General features: G+C 56.7%; 1 protein-coding gene across 2 annotated transcripts; it reads left to right on the plus strand.

Annotated features, from left to right (window-relative positions):
* The first annotated feature begins 3,256 nt into the window (after nt 1-3,256).
* On the plus strand, nt 3,257-20,943 carry CRYBA1 (crystallin beta A1). 2 transcript variants are annotated; one of them, XM_024105950.3, is made up of 6 exons: nt 3,257-3,606; nt 12,903-12,967; nt 14,317-14,435; nt 17,541-17,682; nt 19,568-19,710; nt 20,601-20,943. In XM_024105950.3, exons 2-6 carry the CDS (start codon nt 12,923-12,925, stop codon nt 20,746-20,748), a joined length of 597 nt encoding a protein of 198 aa, XP_023961718.1. In that variant the 5' UTR covers nt 3,257-3,606; nt 12,903-12,922; the 3' UTR covers nt 20,749-20,943. The 2 variants fall into 2 exon arrangements, with proteins under 2 accessions (XP_023961718.1, XP_005298300.1); XM_005298243.4 differs by lacking the exon at nt 3,257-3,606 and adding an exon at nt 9,800-10,100 and having other exon boundaries at nt 20,601-20,942.
* Nucleotides 20,944-21,460: the final 517 nt, after the last annotated feature.

Raw genomic sequence — 21,460 nt, forward strand, 5'->3', positions numbered from 1 at the left:
TAATTTACCACCAACCTGGTTGGGGCCAAAGCAAAGAAACACACTTTGCTTAGCGCATCTAGATGTGAAGAATCAATACACTTTGATCGGACAAAGCCCAAGGCAGGAACGCTGGGAAACGGATTGTGGAGCGACATGCAGCTGCCAGGAGGGAGTTTACGTGGCGAGAGGCGGATTGCTGCAGTCCAGATGCTCAGAAAGAATCACGCGGGGTACCACGGATTTAGAGACAAAGGCTGCAGCTCTAATTCAGGCAAAATCCCTGTTGTACCCAAGCAGTTCTGACAGCAATTGGGTCCTGGCTGAGCCTTCACGTGAACAGACAGTTCAGCCCCTGACGCCCGTCCCCGCAGTGTCTGTGCATGTCCCTCTATGCCAGGCCGTTAATTCCGTCTCCTTGAGCAGGGCCAGCAGGGATGTACTGGACTCTAGCTTCAGATGCAGCCTGTGCTCAATGAGGAGTTGAAAGCGGACGTGGATTTTATTCTGCATTGTATCTGCTGCCAAGCACCCTAAAGCAGCGTTGGGTGGCTCATGCATGAAAAAACACCCAGTGCGGTGAAAGGGTAACCCTTAAAAGCCATGCTGAGACAGACCTAGAGGGACCCCCTTTCAGAGCAGGGGTGGGGCTGGCCGTGCCTTGCTGAGAAGGGTCTCTTCTCTGGAGTGGAGTGTGAAAGAAAGCTGAAAGGTGCAGCTTACCTAAGGCCCTTTTGTATTGCTCTGCTGGCCGGGAGGTGAGGCTGCCTCTGCTGGCCTGCTTGGGGAACAGGCCGAGCACGTCACTAAATGGCTTCAAACTTTCATTGTCAGTGGTTTGCAGAGGACAAAAAGGGCCAGTTTTTGCAGACACGAATGTACAATGGTGATCAGCCCTTCTGTTCAGCTAGGCAGCCGCTAGAATCCACCAGAACAGCAAACTCCCCGGCCCAGTGCCGGCAGCGCAGAACGCTCAGTGACGGGAGGAGGGGCACTGGCAGACTGACAACGTGCTGGACAGGCCGCGTCACTGCTAATAGCACTGGGGTGACCCCATATTAGGGGCTTTGTTTTACATACACAACTAGACCCCCTCCACCCCCCCAAAAAAGTGTCCCGATTTCTCATACTTACTCTCTGGTCACCCTAGAGAGCACCAGTGACTGGCAGCTCTCTCCTGGCGCCAGTGAAGTGGGAAGATGCCACACAAACCCGAAGGAGGCACCACCCCAGCTGTGCTAAATGGACATCACGCATGGGCATGAGTGGCGCAATGGCCAGTTACGCGGCTTAGACTCCAGCCTTCTGGGCATGAACGTGGCCTGGGCAGGCCTGGGCGATCAAAAGGCCTTGACCAGCCAAACCTGGCCTTAGAGAAGAACAGGGAGCGTTACTGAGAGAACTGCTAGGCCCAGGCCACTTGTACCTGGGCATCTGCAAACTCACCCACTAACCCTTCGCATGCCGTACTGCACCGTTCATCGAAGGATCTCAAAGCTCATTGACCTAGATGGACCCAGGCGTGAGGAGCCAGCGCCAGTCCTGACATCAAAGGAGTAACAACGGTGGGAATGTGGTGCTATCCTACTTGCTCTTCAGGCGGCTGTGAAAGGAATAACCTCTGCCTAACGAACACCCCAGGCCTGACCCAGACCCAGGGCCGGGTTGAGAAACTGGAAGCCAACTCAAGGAGGCAGGAGCCCCCGCAGAGAAGACTGGGATTGCTTTGGGGTCATTGTCTTTCAGTTTTTGGAGGAAACAGTAATTCCACTCATAGACTTTAAGGTCAGAAGGGACCATTATGACTGTCTAGTCTGACCTCCTGCACAACGCAGACCACAGAATCTCACCCACCCACTCCTGTATCAAGCCCCTAACCTATATCTGAGCTATTGAAGTCCTCAAATCATGGTTTAAAGACTTCAAGGTGCAGAGAATCCTCCAGCAAGTGACCCCACGCTGCGGAGGAAGGCGGAAAAAACCCAGGGTCTCTGCCAATCTGCCCCAGAGGAAAATTCCTTCTCAACCCCAAATATGGCGATCAGCTAAACCCTGAGCATGTGGGCAAGACTCACCAGCCAGACACCCAGGAAACTCCCCTGCGCACCCAGGAAATTCCCCTGTCTGTCTGTGACCGACGAGGGCCCAGCTCTCAGAGAGTGGCTATTGCCACTTGTGCTTGCATCTGAATTTCAGTTTGAAGGGATGTGTGGAACTGACCTGATGCAGTGTGAACTGACAGGGGACTTTGCTCCTGCACAGCATTACCAGTCAGGTGTGGGAATGAAAAATACAAACCAGCCATCATCTTCCCGCTGGGGCCCCTGCCACACCAGCGCCTAGAGCACTCCTCCGGGCTCCTGTCACCTCCCGTTCCATTGCATGTGCTCTAACCAGCCCAGACGCTGAGGCTGCTCCAGCCGCTTCCCCCATGAGCTTGCCCAACTTAGCTCTGTTGTGGTCAGAGTACGCAGCGCTGAATGGGAGGCGTACCCTCCGTCTTGCATTTCTGCAGCACGCACCCACCACTGCAGAATGAAAGTGCCCTCGGGGGCAGTGACCCCAAACGCCAGGAAGTTGCTGCTCTCGAGTGGCTTCGTGCCTTGCGTTGTGCACCCCTGAATTTGCAGTAGCATCATGAGGCACTGGTGCATGCCCATCCAGCGTATGGGCTCAGAAGGGACACGCTTGCCCTTGGGATACTCTCTGTCCAGCCGAGGTCTCGTTAGAAATCCACCCACCGGAACACAGCTGCAGAGAGCAACAGGCCCTGTTTCAGTGCTGGCCGCCTCTGAATGCTGGGGAGAGTGGAGGGTCCAAGGAAGGTCATTTCTGTGCAATATATTAACCAAGGGCCCCAGTGCCGCTGAGACCAGGGCCATGGGCTCCACCAGGCTGCTCCCAGCAGTGAACTGCAGCCCCAGGAGAGAGGCAAGTTCCAATTGTACGGTCCCAGCATTTACCCCCTCGGACTCGCACCTAGCTCTCAGGGTGCAGCGTTCCCTCCGCCGGTCACTGCCCCTCCGCCTGGGAAAGGGAGAGACAGATTTACAGCCATGCAGCAAGTGCCCAGGAAATAGATTGTTCCACTGCACCGCGGCGGCCCAGCAGGGAGTTCACCGGCATAACCAGAGAGCCGGCAGCACACCCTGGGCCGCTCCACCAGATGGACTGTGGCCAACCGGCCCAGCATTGAATAGGCAGATTAGACACAGGCCTTGCAGGGGGGGAGGGGACTGTGACACAGCTGCCTGCCTTTGTCAGCACTGCATTTTGTACTTTCCTTTTGTCTTGGGCACGTGGGGCTGAGAAGTCCAGGAGCCACCTGTCCAGCTGGAGGAGCAGGGCTGGGGCTGGCCAGGAGAACAGTGTGCCTGGGTACTTTCCAGTGAAGGCACGGCAGCTGGCTATGCTGCTGCAGGTATCCCCTTTCCTGAATGGGAAGGGCACATGCCTTGGGGCTGCACTCGGATTTCTCCATCCAGCCCTGCATGCCAACTGACGGGTAGCCCAAGCTTGCTCCGAGTCTCCGGTCAGCCTAGCAATGGGTCACAGATCGCACCGGGGAGGCGCCGTTTGGCTGAATCAGTGGCAGTTTCCCAGCTGAGCAGTCGCTGTGGCCTTTGGGTAAGGAATGGGGATGGCTGTGCACTGTTACGGCTCCTGCGTTTTGCCCCAGAGGGGGCTGCGTTTTAGCTCTCTGCGCTGGCTTCCCATAGCATACCGCGTCTCGGGCCTGGTCTTCGAGGCGCTCAGCGGCCTGGGCTCAGCGTATCTAGAGGGGTCTATGGCTCCGGGCTGGGGACCGAGCTCCATAACTCCACCCCTTGGGCCCGTGGAACTTTCTACCACCGGGGCAGAGCCCAGCTGGGCAGCAAACAGAGCATCCCATGGGGCCGGTCCCAGACCCCCAGGAACTCTGGGCCACCCCAAACCTCCCCAGGGGTCCTGCTCCCACCGGCCTTCTCTGACCCAAACCCGGAGCAGCGTGGCTGTTAAAAAAACACCTTCCAAAACAAACCACTCTGCTGTACGCACAGTCCCCCGCCGTGGAGAGGACGAGAGCAAACCACACGTGACAGATGCTAGCTGTTTTGCTTAGTGCACTGCTGGACAGTGTTCAGATACTGTCGTGGTCGGGGGGTATGCAGGGCCAACGAGCGGGGGGGGGGTAGCCGGTACAAATTACCAGGGCCCAGCGATCCGGAAGGGGGCCCTGGGCCCGACTTCCCCCCCTCCTCATCGGCCCTGTGTAGCCGGTCTGCCCTTGTTGGGGGGCCCGAAATTTTTTTTCACTGGGGCCCAAACCCGCTCTCGGCGGCCCTGGGGGTATGAGAACCTGTAGAGACTAGAACAGGAGGGAATTCATTCTGTGGTGCTAAAGGGTTTCTCCTTTTGGGTATCCCGAGGATCTAGAAAAGCCAGTTGCCCTGGGCTCCAGCTGGATCTGACAGCACAATCCTTATGTGAGTACCACGCAGCCTTCGGCCAACCCCAGCCCGTCTGAGGTGTTCTCCTCAGCTCCAGCCAAAGAACCTAGATCCAGCCCTGGGGAACCTGCCTTTGCAAGGGGCTGGCTCCTCTCAGGCTGGGATATTGAATCAAGCTTTTTAGGAGAAAGTCCCCCAGACTCATGTGCTAGCAGAGCCTCTTGCAGGAGCAGGGTCTAGAGAGACGTCTTACAGGCCCTTTGGGGAGCCCTTGCAGACAGCGCCATTCCCAAGGCACCTCTCTCGCCTCTCTGAAGTGGGGAGCACTGTGGGGTGGGTGGGACACCCCTTAGGCCCTGTTCTTCCAGACCGACCCAAGGTGAACTCAAATGGCCAGAAATTCAACCAAATGGTCAGCAAATGTACACCGTGAAAGGGCAAGCTGACAGCAGAGGGTGTGGGTGCTTCTGGGGCTGTGCTCGCTAGGGAAGACCATGGCAGGGCAGGCGGGGAATTCACATGCTCAGCCTCTGGGCTGTGGGGTTCAAGGGTCAGGCGTGTGCCCTGTACCCACTAGCTGGGCACATGAGTCCTGCAGGGGGCGTGGCAGAGGCAGTGACCTGAAGCCATAGAGAGAGCTGATGTCAGAGGCAGGGATAGAACTCAGGGCTGGCCTAGGCACAGCTGTATTGGTTTGGAGACCTGTAAATGGTACAGCCCCTAGCGTGGAGCCGGTTATCCTGGGCTACAGGGTCTGAGACTGGGGTAGCTGATTCCTGCCCGTGTCCATCGTCAGCGTTATGGTGCGTGGAAGCTATCCAGCCCAGCCCACAGGGCACAGCTCCCAGCACTGCACACGACCACCACTGGCCGGGTTTGCTTTTGCCTTTCCTGTCTGTTCATTACTGTTTGTATTGTGCTGGTGCAGATCAGGCCCCGTTGCGCTAGGCACTGGACCAGCACAGAGCACAAGGACAGCCCCTTCCCCAAGCGTAAGGCGAGGGGCAGCTGGTGGAGGCCGGTGGACGGGGGGCAGGAGGGCACACGAGGATCACAGGGAGATGCTGTAGGTCTGCTCCCCGTTAACAGCCTCTGCCTTTGGCTACAAAGACTAACTAAACCAGCAGCCGTACGAGCACAACAGCAGCTTTACGGAGAGCATTTCATTTTCCTTCGTCCCCCCACACCGGGGTGCAGACGGGCCCCCGTCGATCTGCCCAGCCTGGGTCCCTCTGCAGCTCCCTGCTCGAGGCTGAAGAACCAGCATCCCCTCCCACCCCCGTCCCAAAGGAGACGATCAGGGAAAGTTTCCGCTTCCCCCCACCCCCCCCCCCCACCCCACGCTCTCGTTGTGTCTGGCTGGCGGGCGCCTGGGTGGCTTTTGGAGGGGACAAAACTCTGCAGCCAGCAGGGCCACAGGCCACCTGGGCGCATGTGTCCGCTGCCGGGCCTGGGCACAGACGGACCAGCTCACTTCTTGTGATTCGCTCTCCCTCCAGTGGCCAGAAGCAGTACGGCAACACCAGGGGGCCCGATTCTGCACTCACTGTAGCCCCATTCCTGTGTTGCTGTCAGAAAAGGGACCAAGCAGCGCTTACACCACATGCTGCTGACTAGGTGTATCACAGAGGACTTCTCCAAGTCTGCTGGCACATACTGGCCACCTGAAGTTGCAGCTTAATTAGCCACATCCTGTGTCTGTTATTAAGGGAAGCTGCGTTGCTGGTTGAAATACGGAACAGAGGTGGTAGGAAAGGGACAGAGTCTGCCACTGTTACTCACACTGAATAGTGCTTTACTCCCCCAGGGTACTTGCAGAGTGAGGTGCTACTTACCATGAGTAGGGATGGCAGAGTCTGGCCTGAGATGACTTCAGTGCACACTGTCCGTATCTCAAATAGAGGAGAAGGTCTCTGGAGCAAGTGTATATCCATAGATCCGTGCTCTGAAAAGAATCTGGGCAGCGATCTCACACAAATATCTAAGGCAGCAAGGAGGAGATTGTTCAGACAGGATGCTGCAAACTGAAACTGGTTAAAAAATGGGTTTATTGCTACAAGGACTCAGGGTCTGGGAACTTGCTTTGGAGTGAGAGACTAAAGACGGTCAATCGATTGATCTCATCCAAGAGAAGGCTGAGAAGTAACTTGATTATGGTCTATAAGGACCGATCTGGGGAAGAGATTTTTGATCATAGGCAGCTCTTTATACTAGCAGCAAAAAGCAGGACAAGGTCTACTGGTTGGAAGCTGAAATTCAGACTGGAACTAACTAGAGCTAAGGCACAATTTTCTAGCAGGGAGGGGAATTAACTTAACAACTTGCCGAGGGTTCTGGGGGGTCCTCTGTCACATGACAGCTTTAAATCCAGCCCCGAAGGATTGCGGAAGGAAATGGATCTGGGCTCACTGCAAGAATCCCTGGGGGAGGCTCTTCTGGCCTTAAAACTCAATGTGAGGGTGTGATTGTCTGTCGGGCGTAGCATGTTCCTTGTTCTTGTTGAAGACCAGGCAGCTCTGGGGTGGGGCATCAGCACAGATTCCTCTCCCTCCTCACCTACTAGGGGCAGACTTTCTCCAGGTTAGTAATATGCAGTTTGTAAAAGCCTTTCTGAGTGCTCAATTGTGCCGTCAGGCAAAGCCCTGGGCCGGGGGAGTGCAGGAGCTGCACTGCCCCAGGAGTGTCCCTCAGACAAGCCCCCTCCAGGCGCACTCCAGGAGAGGGGACCACGCCCCATGCAAGCTCAGCTGGGCCGGCTGGTGTTTTAGGGGTCAGAGCCCAGCCTCCACCTACTCCCCACTTCCCTGTTCCGGGGTAAGTGGGAAAGGTGCCCAGTTCCCACTTGCCCCAGTGCACTGTGTAGCCCACATGTGGGCATGATGAGGGGCTTAGGCCCCTGCGTGGGCTTGTGGCCCAAATGACCATCGAGCCCTAGTCCTGCGACTGTAGGAGCAATAACCCACGTTGAGGCTGGCTTCTTCCTACAAGCCGTAATTGATTCTCCTGTGCTGGTGTGCTCCCCTGCCCCGCCTGGTTCCCATCCCTGGTGGAGGGTACGCAGCCCTCGGCCCTTAGGGCAGGGGCTGGGCAATCACACTGCAGCTTGGCGTTTTCCTCCCCAGCGGTACAGAGACCTGCTGTGCCCTACCTGGGACTCCAGGCTGCCCTGTTTCCCTTCCACACGTCCAGGGGGGGCACTGGGGGCAGACACCCCAGGTAGAGGCTTTCTTGTTGAAAAGACGGCTGTATGCTCCCCCTACCCCAGGAATGTTCCTGTGGGGTGAGGGCCCCTCCCTCGGCCCAGAGCCCCCTGGCAATGGTGGCTCCAGGAGAAGGGCGCTGGGGAGAGCCAGTGCCCCTGTGTGCCCCCTTGGCCGGGGCTGGCGCGGGAGCCCAGCCTCCAGAGCCCTGCTAGGACAATAGCCAGGCCCAGGTGGAGCTGACGGGGCGCTTTGTTTGTCCCCTCTCACTGCTTAGTGCCAAACAAAAGGGGCAGTCAGACGTCATAGGGCCGCATTGTGCCGCGGGGAGCAATGCGCTGAGCCGGCAGCCTGCGCATGACCTCACTTGTTTGGAGAGCGCTGCAGGGCAGGCAGCCACCTCTGTGCAGTCAATGCGAAGGCAGAAGGCCCCAGGCCCCAGCAGCCTCACAGCAAACACAGGCCTGGCCTGGCATGCCCTGGCCCAGGGCCTGGCCACAAGGAGTCCTGCCCGTCCACCCACGGGACTCATGGCCTGCAGGGGTCAGCAGTGGGTGGTCCTGGGTTGAAACCTGCTCATACCAGGCCACTTGGGATAACCCCAGGGCAGGGATGGGACAAAGAGAGATCTGGTAACTATGGTTACCAAAGAGCGCGGGGAGGCAGGATCAGGGCCCCAGTCATGGAGTGTGAGGCCATCAGTGTAGGCTGGAGCTGGGCTGCTGGTGAGACGCTTTACGCTTTCTGCAGGTCTCTGATAGCTAGCAGGGGAGTATTTAACAGAGCAGGGCCCAGCACACAGACAGCCCCTGCCCAGAGAGCTCGCGGGCTGGGGCTCTGCCAAGCACAGCAGGTCTCCTGCAGCCCACAAACACCCCCTGAGCTGGTCTGCAAAGCACCAAGAGAAGGTCTCCTCTGGCACCTCTGAACCATCTGCCCAGCTTGTATTTTAGCTCAGTGGCTCCGGTTACCCTCTCCAGAGGAGAAGCAGAGCTCTGTGAAGCTCAGAAGCCTGTACCTTCCACACCAGAAGTTGGTCCAATAAAAGATATTCCCTCACCCACCTTGTCTCCACCGGGACAAGGGTAGTTCTGGGAGCCTGCACCCACCCCGGTTAGCTGAAGGTCAGGTGGTGAGAAGAGCATGTGTGGCCCAGAGACCGGCTGCAGGTTCCTTTCCTCCACCCTGAGCAGCTTGGCGTTCGCCTGCAGAGCTCCTGGGAGGCCGTCTGTGCTGCAGGATGTTACCCACCCTGGAGAGACCCCTCTGCTCAGCACCAACTGCTGCGAGACGATGGCCCTGGAAAGCCGGGCTGGGGAACTGCTGAGCAGGGCCTTGGTGCATGGCCTGACATTCACACTGCACCAGGCCTGCGCTCGATGGTACGGACCTGGGGTGATGCACTTCGTTGTCTCTGTCAGTGTCCAGCGGCTGCCTCTGTCTCGGAGCCCTCAGCCAGAGCCCTTCCCAAGCTGGTCTCAGACAGCAAACCTCCAGGGAGCCCCAGCTCCCCCCTGGGAGGGAGGTTAATTAACACACAAATCAAAACCCAGGTCACGTTCAGCTCTGACGCTTTCACTCACTTTGGGGCTCCTAGAGAGGAAGGACAGCCCAGCGGTCAGGGTGCTGGCCTGGGGCTTGGGAGACCAGTCTTCAGTTCCTGGTTCTGCTACTGATTCCTGTGTGACCTTGGGCCAGTCACTTAGCCTCTCTGGCTTCAGTTCCCCCATCGGAACCATGGGGATAATTCCCCTTATGGGATAATCTGGGGGGTAAATCCATTAAAGATGATGCTATTCTCAGATACTAGGGTGACGGGGGCCGTCTGAGTACTAATATAGATTGAGAGGGGTCCTCCCTCAGGGTCACTCAGCCCACACCCTAAATCTTCTCTGCCCAGAGAGCTGCTCCCCTCCCTTTACATGCACGTGGGGTAACAAGCCCTCTGGCTCGGTCAGGCAGCAGGACTCACCCCTTTCCCAGCAGCTGCTAGCAGAGTGGGGTGCTTCAGGCTGGGTAGCATCCCCCCTTCACTCTTGGTCTCTTTTTCTTCTCTTGCTGGGGAAAAGCTTTGTCCCGTTCTGCGAGGCTCCTCTCTGACAACAGTCAAAACACTGGCCTGAAAAAGGAAATACCAAGACCCTTTCTGAGCAATCGTGGGGGGCGTCCCGGCAGGGGAGGGGAGAGGAGAGGGGACAGAGACAGAACCCCAAGCTTGGAATGATGCTGCCAGGCTGGAAAGTACCAGAACAACGAAGCCGTTGAGTCATTTGTGACCAAGATTAGCCAGGCAAACAGGCGACCGTGGCTCAGACTATGGGGCTGAGCTGCCGGAATCGCTGAGGCTCAGCAGAAAGGATCTCAGAGAAAGCATAGTGCTGACTGCTCTACAAACCCTGCCCCGGGCCCCGGCCAGCCGGCTGCTATATAACCAGAGGCGCTGGAGCAGGCAGATATTACATGGAGGAAGCAGCAGTGCAGGCCGAGCTAGGTGAGTCCTGGGGCTGAATTTTCAACTTTTCCTATCGCCTCCTCCATTCTCTCTCCTTTCCCAAGAGCCAGGCAGGCCCAGCCTCCTTCCTGCCTAGCGCCGGGAGCTGAAATCCAACTGCCCAGGAGTGAGCCCTTTGCAAAGGCCGAGTCATACACCACAGCTCTCAACTTGGGCCTTTCAACCCGTGACCAAGTGTCTCAGGTCACACGTAGGGCGTGACAGCCAGAGACACGGACAAGGTCGTTGGGGAGGTTTCAGGTTAACACCCCCGCCCAGGAGCCTGGGGTCGGCCGCCTCCTTTGCGCTCTGCCATTTTCAGTGGAAATGGTTTCTTCACCTCAGCTATGGGCTGAGGGGCAAAGTAAAGTCTCTAGAGGATACATGGACGGAGCGGGGAATCCGTGCCTGGAGGATGCAGCAGAGCGTAGCTGGGTATGCAGGTGATGTCTCTGTTATACCTGGGCTGCGCTGCCTGGAGACGAGCTGTCACTCGTAGCGTTTAATATCTATATCGTGGTAACGCTCACACGCCCCAACTGGGACCTCACTCCGCTAGGTGCTGTGCAAACACTTAGGAAGACGTGTTCCCTACCCCACAGATCTTTGCACACCCAGACATGGAATATACCCACTCACACCCACATCCACACCCACCCAGACATGGAATATACCCACACGCACACACACACACACACTCAGACATGGAATACACCCACACACGCACACACCTGGATAGGGCGTACACCCCCCCATTCACATAGTACACCTCCCCACTTACACACCTGCTCACACACACACACACACACACACACACACACACACACACACACACACACATTATAAGCTCTTCCTCCTACAGTCTCGGAAGGAAAAGAGAGAGAACGTGTTTGGGTTCTGTTTCTGCATGGGGGGGGTGCTCCAATCCTGCTGTGATGGGGGTATATGGGGAGCGGGGAAGGTAGTAGACAGAACTTCCCCATGACAACGTTTGAAAACTAAATTGTGTGAGAAGGACCCACAGAAACAACAGCCAAGCCAGGAGTGCAGCTAGACTGAGGCGCTCATCAAGGTTTTAGTATTTGCCAGCATTTCTGCTGTCAATTAACAATGCTACCAAGCAGGGGGGTAACACCACGTCCCCTTGTGGTGGAGGTACCTTGTAGCCATCCCTGGTGGGTGTTGTTACCTGTACGGGGTGACATGACTGATCTCATACACCACAACCCCCAAATCCCTGCCCTTAGGGGAGGATGCTCATTGCCAGCACATCTGGCTGGAAGATCTGAGTCTACTCCCAGGAACTAAGCCAGCCCAGGCTAGCAGGGGGCTCCTGGCCACAGCAGGTGTCTGGTCTCCGCTGAGAGATAGCCCTGTTTGTGTAACAGATAAAAGAACCTTGAATGAATCAGCAGATCAACCTGGGTCTCTGGTCTCCTCTGCATGAATCCCCCTCAGCTGCAGGCCCAGGGGCAGGTGGGGAAAGGAGGCTTGCAGGTGGAGGGTCTTCCTTGGAAACAAAACTCATCTTCCCAGGGGCACCCCAGGCCCAGGGGACCATCTCTGGGCACCAGTAAGGAGAAAATCACCAGCTGTTTGTCTCTAAATGCCAGGCCAGGTTCACATAACCCAGGCCAGGCTTCCTCCAGAGCAGGGGGCATTAGCAACCAGAGCACTGCCTGGGTTAAAGCCAACCGGGGGGAGGGGGGATCAGCTCCATATGGCATGGAGAACCCACACAACCCACCAGCTCAGAACCTGTACCCTATCGCGCTGGTGTGGGTGTGGGTGTGTACCTGTACCCTATCGCGCTGGTGTGGGTGTGGGTGTGGGTGTACCTGTACCCTATCGTGCTGGTGTGGGTGTGGGTGTACCTGTACCCTATCGCGCTGGTGTGGGTGTGTACCTGTACCCTATCATGCTGGTGTGTGCGTGTGTGTGTGTGTGTATATACCTGTACCAGTCCCCAACCACAGTGGGGTGTGAGGGAGTGTGTTTACCTCTACCCCATCATGCTGGGGTGTGTGTGTGTGTGTGTAGACCTGTACCAACCCATGGTGGGGTGTGTGGGGGGGAAGGTCTGTGTGTAGATCTGTACCTGTGCCAAGCCATGGTGAGGTGTGTGTGTGTGTGGGGGGGAGGTCTGTGTGTAGATCTGTACCTGTGCCAAGCCATGGTGAGGTGTGTGTGTGTGAGGGGTCTGTGTGTAGATCTGTACCTGTGCCAAGCCATGGTGAGGTGTGTGTGTGTGTGGGGGGGGGGGTCTGTGTGTAGATCTGTACCTGTGCCAAGCCATGGTGATGTGTGTGTGTGTGTGGGTCTGTGTGTAGATCTGTACCTGTGCCAAGCCATGGTGAGGGGTGGGTGGGTGGGTGGGGGGAGGTCTGGGTATAGATCTGTACCTGTACCAAGCCATGGTGGGGTGGGGGTGGGTGGGGGTGTAGACCTGTGCCAAGCCATGGTGGGGTGTGTGGGTGTGTCACCACCTGTCCCCAGTCGCCTCACAAGGTTGCAGCTGCCCTGGAATAGTCTCAGAGAACGCGCCTGGCAGCAGGCTGGGACCTTCACTCAATTCATGTCGGACATGCCCAGTGGTGGCCACTGAGAACAGCACTGTCCCACACCACCCTCTGCCCGGGACAACGGGGAGCGCATGGGGCCGCAGTGAATGCAGGGGTGACCTAATGAATGACAGGACGGTGGGCGCTAGCAAGCACCTGCCAAAAAGCTTTTTCAAAGGAGACTGCTTGGCTCTGTGCCAGTGTCATTGTGATGCGAGTTGTGCTTTTCCCTCCTTTTCAGGCACCGGCCCCGCAGCGAAGATGGCTCAGACAAACCCTCTGCCTGGCCCCATGGGCCCGTGGAAGGTACGTCCCAGCTGTACTGCAGGTTATAAATTGTATCACGTAGGGGCTTGAGGCCCCCGCTGGATGTGTGCTGGGCACTGCACACACATTAGATGTGATCAACAGGGAGGGGAGGGGAGGGGAAAGAAGGACAAAAGTGACTTGGCCAAGGTGACCCCCCGTGGCCGAGCCCAGGTCTCCTCAGCCCAGTGCTGACCTGCTGGACCACGCTGAGCCAGAGCCGGCTCCAGCATTTCTGCCGCCCCAAGCAAAAAAAAAAAAAAAAAAAAAAAAAATCCGCGATTGGCGGCGGCAGGTCCTTCGCTCCTAGAGGGAGTGAGGGACCTGACGCCCCCGAATTGTCGCAGGTGCCGCCCCTCTCTCTTGGCCGCCCCAAGCACCTGCTTGTTAAGCTGGTACCTGGAGCCGGCCTTGCGCCGAGCACCCCAGTCTGTTGCCACAGAAGTCACGTGGCAGGAGTTCCCTGCCCTGGGTAAGGAGTGGCCGCGCACTGCTGGCGTGAATGCTCACTGGCCCAGCTTCGGCAGTCACTTGCCAGGAAGGCCTGTGCCCGTCAAGCGCAGCAGCCCGACGGTGGAGGTGCGAAGGGGAGGGGAGCAAGCATGGCTGGAGCAAAGCCGGCTGAGGTCAAACGGCGCTGCCACCGAAGGGGTTTACTAGCGTATTTGCCGGGGAGCAGCTGTGGTGCTGGGAGCAGTTCTGGCCTGCTGGGCAGGCGTGTGAGAAGGAACAAGAGAAGCAGGTACGTAAATCTAGGGGGGGGTGGACAAAGAAGTGGCTGCCACAGATGCTGCTGGGGGGAGGTGATGATCCTGTCCACCAGCCCAAGGCACGGGGAAAGTCCCTGCTCTTCCTTTCTCCACCTAACCCTCTTTGCCCAGGAGACTTTGGAGTGGAACTAGCGTGAGTTCTAAGTGCAGCCCTAGGGGTGTCAACGCTGCAGCCTGCCTGGCATCAGCACGGCTCCGTGCATGCAGCGGGGCTGCGGTCGCTTCCATACCCCTCACAGGGATGCCCCAGCTGAGGCCGGAGCTTGTCGCCACAGACAGGAGAGTGTGCCATAGGGGAGGTGAGAAAGAACGTATCCATGCGGCCAAGGCTGGTCTGACCTCCCTTGCACCTGAGTGCTACAAGTCCCAGCTGGGTGATATTCCAGCTAGGGGGCTCTAACAGGGGCACTGGGGGTCAGCAGTGTGGGGCACAGATGCAGACCACGCAGTGTCCAGCGGTAGCTGGGGCATTAACCTTAATTCTTGTTCAATGAGCACCCCGTTCACCAGGACTGTTAACATGCACCACGCCCCTCCCCCAGTTCAGTGAGACTCAGGGGGGACGACTCTTCCTTTCAGATCACAGCCTACGACCAGGAAAACTTCCAGGGAAAGAAGATGGAGTTCACCTCGGCCTGCCCCACCATCATCGAGTGCGGCTTCGAGAACATCCGCTCCCTGAAGGTGGAAAGTGGCGCGTAAGTACCAAGCTCTGGGCGGCTCCTTCTGCGCGGCTTTGGGGAAGTGGCTGGCGGGTGAGGACGGAGCACGGCCGGGCCACGTTGTCATCTCACCTCAGGAGAAGCTAAAACACAAGGGCTAGTAGCCAGGTGGCTCCTGGGCTCCGCTTACCCAGCGGGGGGGGGGGGGGGGGGGGGAGGGGAAGCTAGTGTCCCATTTCGGGTCCTGCAGCGCAGGACTGCACCCAAGGGGGATGGAGCAGAGCGCGGATGGCACCAACACGAAACGTAGGTAATTAAAGTGAGCAGCAGGGACAGCAGCCACCGTGGCAGGAGGAGGGGGCTGGTGAGGGGCAGGGAGAAACGGGGGCAGATTTTGGACAGTTGAGCCGGTCTCTGTGCTGGAAGTCTTAAGTCCTTCATGCACAGGCAGCAGATACCTACCCACCCACCAGCATCCAGAGCAAATCTTAGCCACAGGTGCCAGCCTGCTGGCAAACCCTTGCCAGTCTCTGTGCCAGCGTTCGCCATTCGCAGGCCTTGTCTACATGGGAAAGTCACACAGCCCTTGCTGAGATGGGGGTTAAGCCCATTTCTTCAGTTTGAGAGCGGCTCTGAAGCTGCAGCCAAGGCCTGCACTCTATGGTCACCTACGACACACCAAGTCATGGGCTGGAGCGTGGGTTAGTGTGATTCAGCGTAATCCCATTCCCCATCGGCGTGAGCTAACCCCGAGAGCCCCAGCTCGTGCCCACCCAGGGCTCTGCACCAGATTAACCCCGTCGCTTTGAAATTGGTTAACGCAGTGCAGCTTCCTCACGCAGCCAGGCCTGCCAGGCCCGACACGGCCTCAAGGCAGCCGCCTCTGGAGAGCGGAGAGCCCTGCTCACAGGCATCTCCCCTTCCCAGCATCCCCCCAGACAGTATGGCCCCGTTTGCACCAAAGCCCCCTCCAGCTCTACGTCTAGTGCTCCAAATGGCTAAGTGGAACCTCCCCGCTTAGCAAGCCCTGCACTAAACAGTTCTCTCGCCCCAGGAGCGCCAGTCTAGTCCCAACCTGCCTGCAGAGTGACTCTGGGCCTGGGGCTCTTGCCTGCTTGGGATCCCAGCAGTCAATGACACCGGCTCGGCCTGTCCGCTGCCGTACAGGAGAGCTGGGCCCAGTCACCAGGATGCATCACACCGCACTGGCCCCATGCTCTGCCTGGTAGCAGCATGCCTGCCACCCTGCAGCAACACCACCAGCTAGGTAAGCAGCAGCACGGAGAACTCTGAAGAGACTCCTGCCCCATTGCTTTGCCCGGAAAGGTGGGGTCCACGGCAGAAAAACATGCAGAGACTCCTCCAGGAGCGGTAGGAGCCCCTCTCCACCAACCAAAATGGGGAATCTACTGCACAGCAGAGGGACAATTTCTCTGCCCCTTCCAGCCCATTAATGCTGAGAACAGGCCCTGCAATGAGAACCCCGGTGCAGTGAGGGTTGGGGAAGCGGGAGAGAGGCTGACACTGCTAACAGGATTAAGGCAGGAGGCACACACTAGCCAGGCAGCTCCCCTCTCCATTGGGCATATTACGAACCGGCCATTCGCCTGAGGCTGCAGCCAGGATGCCCATGCAGCATAGAGCCACAGCTCGTGCCACTCAGCCCTCAAACCCCACTGCGTGCTCGGGTGAGCTGGTTTTCCCTCACACCCTCCCTGTGCCCAACAACCCGCCTCCAAAAGTTATAGCCAGCTGAAGTGGTGAAGCCCCGGTAGAGATTCTAATACACCGGACAGGAGGGGACTGCGGGCTGCCCAGCGCCGGCACAAGCGGACAATGCACCAAGGGGCATCTCTGCCCCATCCCACCTGCCACCCGAGTCACTCGCTCTCCTTGGCAGACAGGTGCAGGGACGCAGCGGCGGTTGGGGGGTTTAGAGGCTCAGATTCTCGCTCCTGAAGGCGCAGAAAGGAAGAGAACTTCATCCCCCGTCTAACCGCAGAACAGATTTGGGCAGAAGCAGCCATCCCTAGTCACATCCAGGCCGTCTCCCGGCCGCTGTGCAGGCCCTCCGGTGGGCAGCGTGGGTACTGGTTTCACAGAGACTCGCCCGCTGCTGTGGGCACGAGAGGTGACCGGGGAAGCATCTCTCAGAGCGGGGCTGATGCCTTGTTGCTGTGGTGGTGGAGAGAGGCAGGGGGCGGCGTTTCGGACATTAGGAATTCAGCCCGCCGCTGCCTCTGGGGAACTAGTCCGCTGACAGCATTGCAAGAGAGCGAAACCCGAGCAACTGAGGAGCGGAGCCAACATCTTGTGTGTTAGTCGCCCATAACTCCCAGGCCTAGAGACTGTGCTGGCGCCTCTTGGGAAGATCAAACCTCCCCCAGCCCTTCGGTGCAGGGTTCACCATAGGCAGCAGAGACCCTCGGGACTCCTCCTGAAACCTCTGGGAGCAGCAGCATGTGACAGTCCCCATATTTCCACAGTAAAAAACAGCAAAGAAAATCTCCCTTTCAGTCCAGCGAAGGAGGGTGGAGCTGTCAGAGCTGGTGCAGGGCACCTGTAACCCAGGGGACGTGGGGGCTCCAGCTGGGGAGTCCATTCCCTGGAGCCTCCCGCTGCTCCGTCTTGGCGAACGCTGCAGCCCGCATGGTGAAGGACACCCAGGCATGTGTAATGAGCCTGCCCAATCCCTGGCCCAACCTGCAGTCACTTACAGGGGGCAGGCCTGGCACAGCCGTACAGGCCCTTGGCACGAACGCACGCAGCTCGGTGCCATACTGCCTCCAGCTCAGGTGACTATCAGAGCAGGGCCTGTCCTAACCCTGGGCACAGCTAGCAGCCCTGGGTGCCATGCGCGCTCCATTCCCCTCAGGCAGCCCGCCCAGGAGAAGCAACAGCTTGCAGCCAGCCAGACCTGACAGCACAGCTGGAGGCGGCTGGGGCCACACCTGGTCTCCTCTCTCTTCTTGCAGCGAGGGAGCCTACGGGGATTTTCTGGGCCCTTCTCCGAGTGACACAGACGATGGTGGAGGCGGCCAGGGCAGGCCTGCCTGCTTCCCCCACTGCGTGTCTGGGGCCCGCACTCCAGACCTGGAGCTGCCCCAGGAGCAGCTACGGAGCTCTGCTCTGTCGTTGCAGCTGGATCGGTTATGAGCACACCAGCTTCTGTGGGCAGCAGTTTATCTTGGAAAGGGGCGAATACCCACGGTGGGATGCCTGGAGTGGGAGCAACGCCTACCACACCGAGCGCCTGATGTCCTTCCGCCCCATCTGCTGTGCTGTAAGTGCAATTCCCCAGCCTCTTCAACCCTGTCGCATTTCCCAGCAGCAAAGGTGCCCAGCACCCTGCTGCCTTCCTGCTAAGTGTAGTTATGCAGAAAGCACTCCTCCAGAAAGGTGCCTCCTGGGCTCAGGGCCGGGGGAGGGAAGGGCTCACATCTTTTTTTGGAACGAAGTAGCCTAAAACTTTTACCAGCTGCTGCAAATCAGCCTGACAGTCACCTACTCTTCCCTTTGATGGATGCTGCTGGGAGGCCTGGACTAGAAGGCAGGGAAACCATCACGCTGGTATTAAAGAGTCAGATTACTAATGGCAGCTGGAGAGTAAGTGAGCAAATACAACCACTCTGATTAAAAATGGTCAGTCACTGCAGTTAAGTAGAATGGTAGGACTGGAAGGGACCTCGAGAGGTCATCTAGTCCAGTCCCCTGCACTCATGGCAGGACTAAATATTATCTAGACCATCCCTGACAGGTGTTTGTCTAACCTGCTCTTAAAAATCTCCACTGATGGAGCTTCCACAACCTCCCTAGGCAATTTGTTCCAGTGCTTAACCACCCTGACAGTTTAGGAAAAACTCCCTATGTCCAACCTAAACCTCCCTTGCTGCAATTTAAGCCCATTGCTTCTTGTCCTGTCCTCAGAGGTTAAGGAGAACAATTCTTCTCCCTCCTCCTAACTTTTTATGTACAGTACTTGAAAACTGTTCTCGTGTCGCCCCTCTGTCTTCTCTTCTCCAGACTTAACCAATTTCCCCCCCCCCCCCCCCCCCATCTTCCCTCAGAAGTCCTGTTTCCTAGACCTTGAATCATTTTTGGTGCTCTCTTCTGGACTGTCTCCAATTTGTCCAGTTTTCCTGAAATGTGGTGCCCAGAACAGGACACAAATACTCCAGTTGAGGCCTAATCAGCAGAGTAGAGCAGAAGAATTACTCCTTATGTCTTGCTTACAACACTCCTGCAAATATTCTGGGATGTATTAGCTTCTATTTTTTTTTTTTTTTTTGGCAACAGAGTTACACTGTTGACTCATACTTAGCTTGTGATCCATGATAGCCCCTAGTTCCCTCGCCGCAGGACTCTTTCCAGGCCGTCATTTTCCATTTTGTGTGTGTGCAACCGACTGTTCCTTCCTAAGTGGAGTACTTTGCATTCGTCCTTGTTTAATTTAATCCTATTTACTTCAGACCATTTCTCCAGTTTGTCCAGAGCATTTTGAATTCTAATCCTGTCCTCCAAAGCACTTGCAACCCCTCCCAGTTTGGTATCGCCCGCAGACTTTCGACCTGTCCTCTCTGTGCTGTGTAGAACACATGGAAGTGTGGTGCTGGATGAGCCCACGGCCCAGCTCTCAGGCGTGTGTGCAGCACCACCGCTGGCAGGGCTAAGCTCACGAGGGGCTGTAAGCTTAGGGTAAAGCATGGGGGTTCAATGGAACAGTTCTCCTGGCTGTTCAGGGGCAAGTAAGGCACCTCCGAGGGGGGTTCAGATGCACTCAGATTCCCCCTCCCCCTTGGATCTACGATTAGCTGGGTCGTTTTTGTAGAGTTGTAAGGCAAGCTACAGCCAGGGGCTGCTAAAGTCTGGAAGTGCAGAACCATTGGCTGTCCATCGCTGCAGTATCCGAGCCCCTGAGCAATAGGGCAGGGGATGTAGATGGCCGCACCTCCCTTTCTTTAGCGTAACATTTTCATACCTTCTGCTTCAGACGTGGATCTCTTATCCTGGTTAATAGATGTGAGACAGCCGGTCACTGGGGGTCAGAACCCAGGGTGAGTGTCTGGAGCGAGGGGCCCAGCACTAGGAGTGCCTGTTTCCCACCACACAATCTGTTTGAAAGATGCTGCTGGCTTCCCTCTCATGTCTGCTCTATTCCTGTGGCCCAGAATCACAAGGAATCCAAGATGACAGTCTTTGAGAAGGAGAACTTCATGGGACGCCAGTGGGAACTATCGGACGACTACCCCTCCCTGCAGGCAATGGGCTGGGGAAACAACGAAGTGGGCTCCATGAAGGTGCAGTGTGGCGCGTAAGTGAGACATGCAGGCTTAGCGCACCCAAGGCCTGAGAGCAGGAGGCTGGCTGTAAGATTCCCCGTCGCAGCAGGGTCTCCTAAAAGGACACGCCTGCCCTGCTGGGGGGAGTGCATAGCTCCACCACTGGCACAACCCCTGCTGGAGATGTTTCTGACCGGAGCGCAGCAGGTGTAGATAACTTGGGTATGGTACTGGGCTAGGGACACCCTGTTTTTCTGCCAGTGCCACATCTGCATGAGGGGCTTGCTCTAGTTTAACTCCATCAACTTGCAAATGTCCTTAATGTAGGCAGGGCCAAGGCTATCCAAGCAAGGGCCATCTCCATTGTTGAAATGGAACATGCAGAATTCATCCTACAGGCCACAATGCAGTTCTACCCTTTCCTTAGTCCCTCATCTGTGGCACTGCTCAAGCACATCAGAACCTCAGCACGTAGGCATGGGCAGCCAAGGGCTTTCAGGTGAAGACAGCGCTACCTGGGCGAGGGCTCAGAGGAATGCAATCTTAATAAACAGCAGATCGAGCAGGAATTCTGCAGCAGCCAGAGGGCTGGTCGCACTCCAGAATGCGCCACAATCTGCAGTCCTGTTGGACACAGCAGCACATGGGTTCACATCTGAGCACAATGACAAATTCATGATGGTTTGCAAATGGCTTACCCACAATAAAGCTGGGACACTAACTCCAGTTTGACAAGAAAAGAGTACTTTCTTCTTTAGTGCCATATAGGGTCTTTTCCTCTCCCTGATTTCTAGGAGCAGTTTAGAGGCAGGGGTTTGGGTGAGCAATTCACCAAGATACACCTAGGACAGTTCTAGATTTGTAGGCTAGGGGATTTCTCCCCTTTCCAAGTCCAACAGCTTTCTGACTCTGTTTGTTCCAGCTGGGTTTGCTACCAGTATCCTGGTTACCGTGGCTACCAGTACATTTTGGAGAGTGACCATCACGGTGGAGATTACAAGCACTGGAGAGAGTGGGGCTCACACGCTCAGACCTTCCAGGTCCAGTCTATTCGGCGTGTCCAGCAATAGATGTTTGTGTTCACAGGCTCTCCTTCTTCAAGAGCGTCTTCACTGGATTTCTAAAGCACACTGATCCCTATGGTGCTAGCACTTCCCCTTACAAAACAGATTCCTTTCTTGCACTGTGACTGCTGTTAGGACATCACTTCTTCATGGTATTAATTGCTGCAATTACCAATAAAGGTCACTGAAAGAAAGTGCTACCATGATGTTTGTTTGCAGCTTTCCTTGCTGGACAGTTTGGACTCTGTCACTCCAGTGTTCAGAATTAACAAAGGGTATTGAAACGCGCACTAGGTCGTCTCAAATTCACATCACAACTAGCCAAGACATTGGGCCCAATTCTCCTTCCTTTCAACGACTTTACACATAGATAAGTCCATTGACTTCAGTGGAGTGGCTTGAGATTTACACCAGTGAGTTCAGAATTAGGCAATCTTCTCACAAGCACGCTATTGCAGCCATTAGTCTATCAGTGGGCAGGTCGTCAGCACACCTAGCTCCTTGCAAAACCAACTCAATATAGGTCTATGGTGGAAAAGGGCTGCAGTGAAAACAGGGAGACAACATAGTGTGACAAAGTTCCTCCTCTATCTTGGTGGGTCCTGCACTTATTGGCAGATTTTCTTGCCTCAGAGATTCACCATGTGGGTTGGGAACAGCCCAGAAACCTTCCCCTCTGGAAGAACCCACAGTCCAGGTCAATTGGGAGGTTTGGGGG

The sequence above is a fragment of the Chrysemys picta genome, chromosome 19 (genome assembly GCF_011386835.1).
Source record: "Chrysemys picta bellii isolate R12L10 chromosome 19, ASM1138683v2, whole genome shotgun sequence".
Taxonomy (NCBI): Eukaryota; Metazoa; Chordata; order Testudines; family Emydidae; genus Chrysemys; species Chrysemys picta.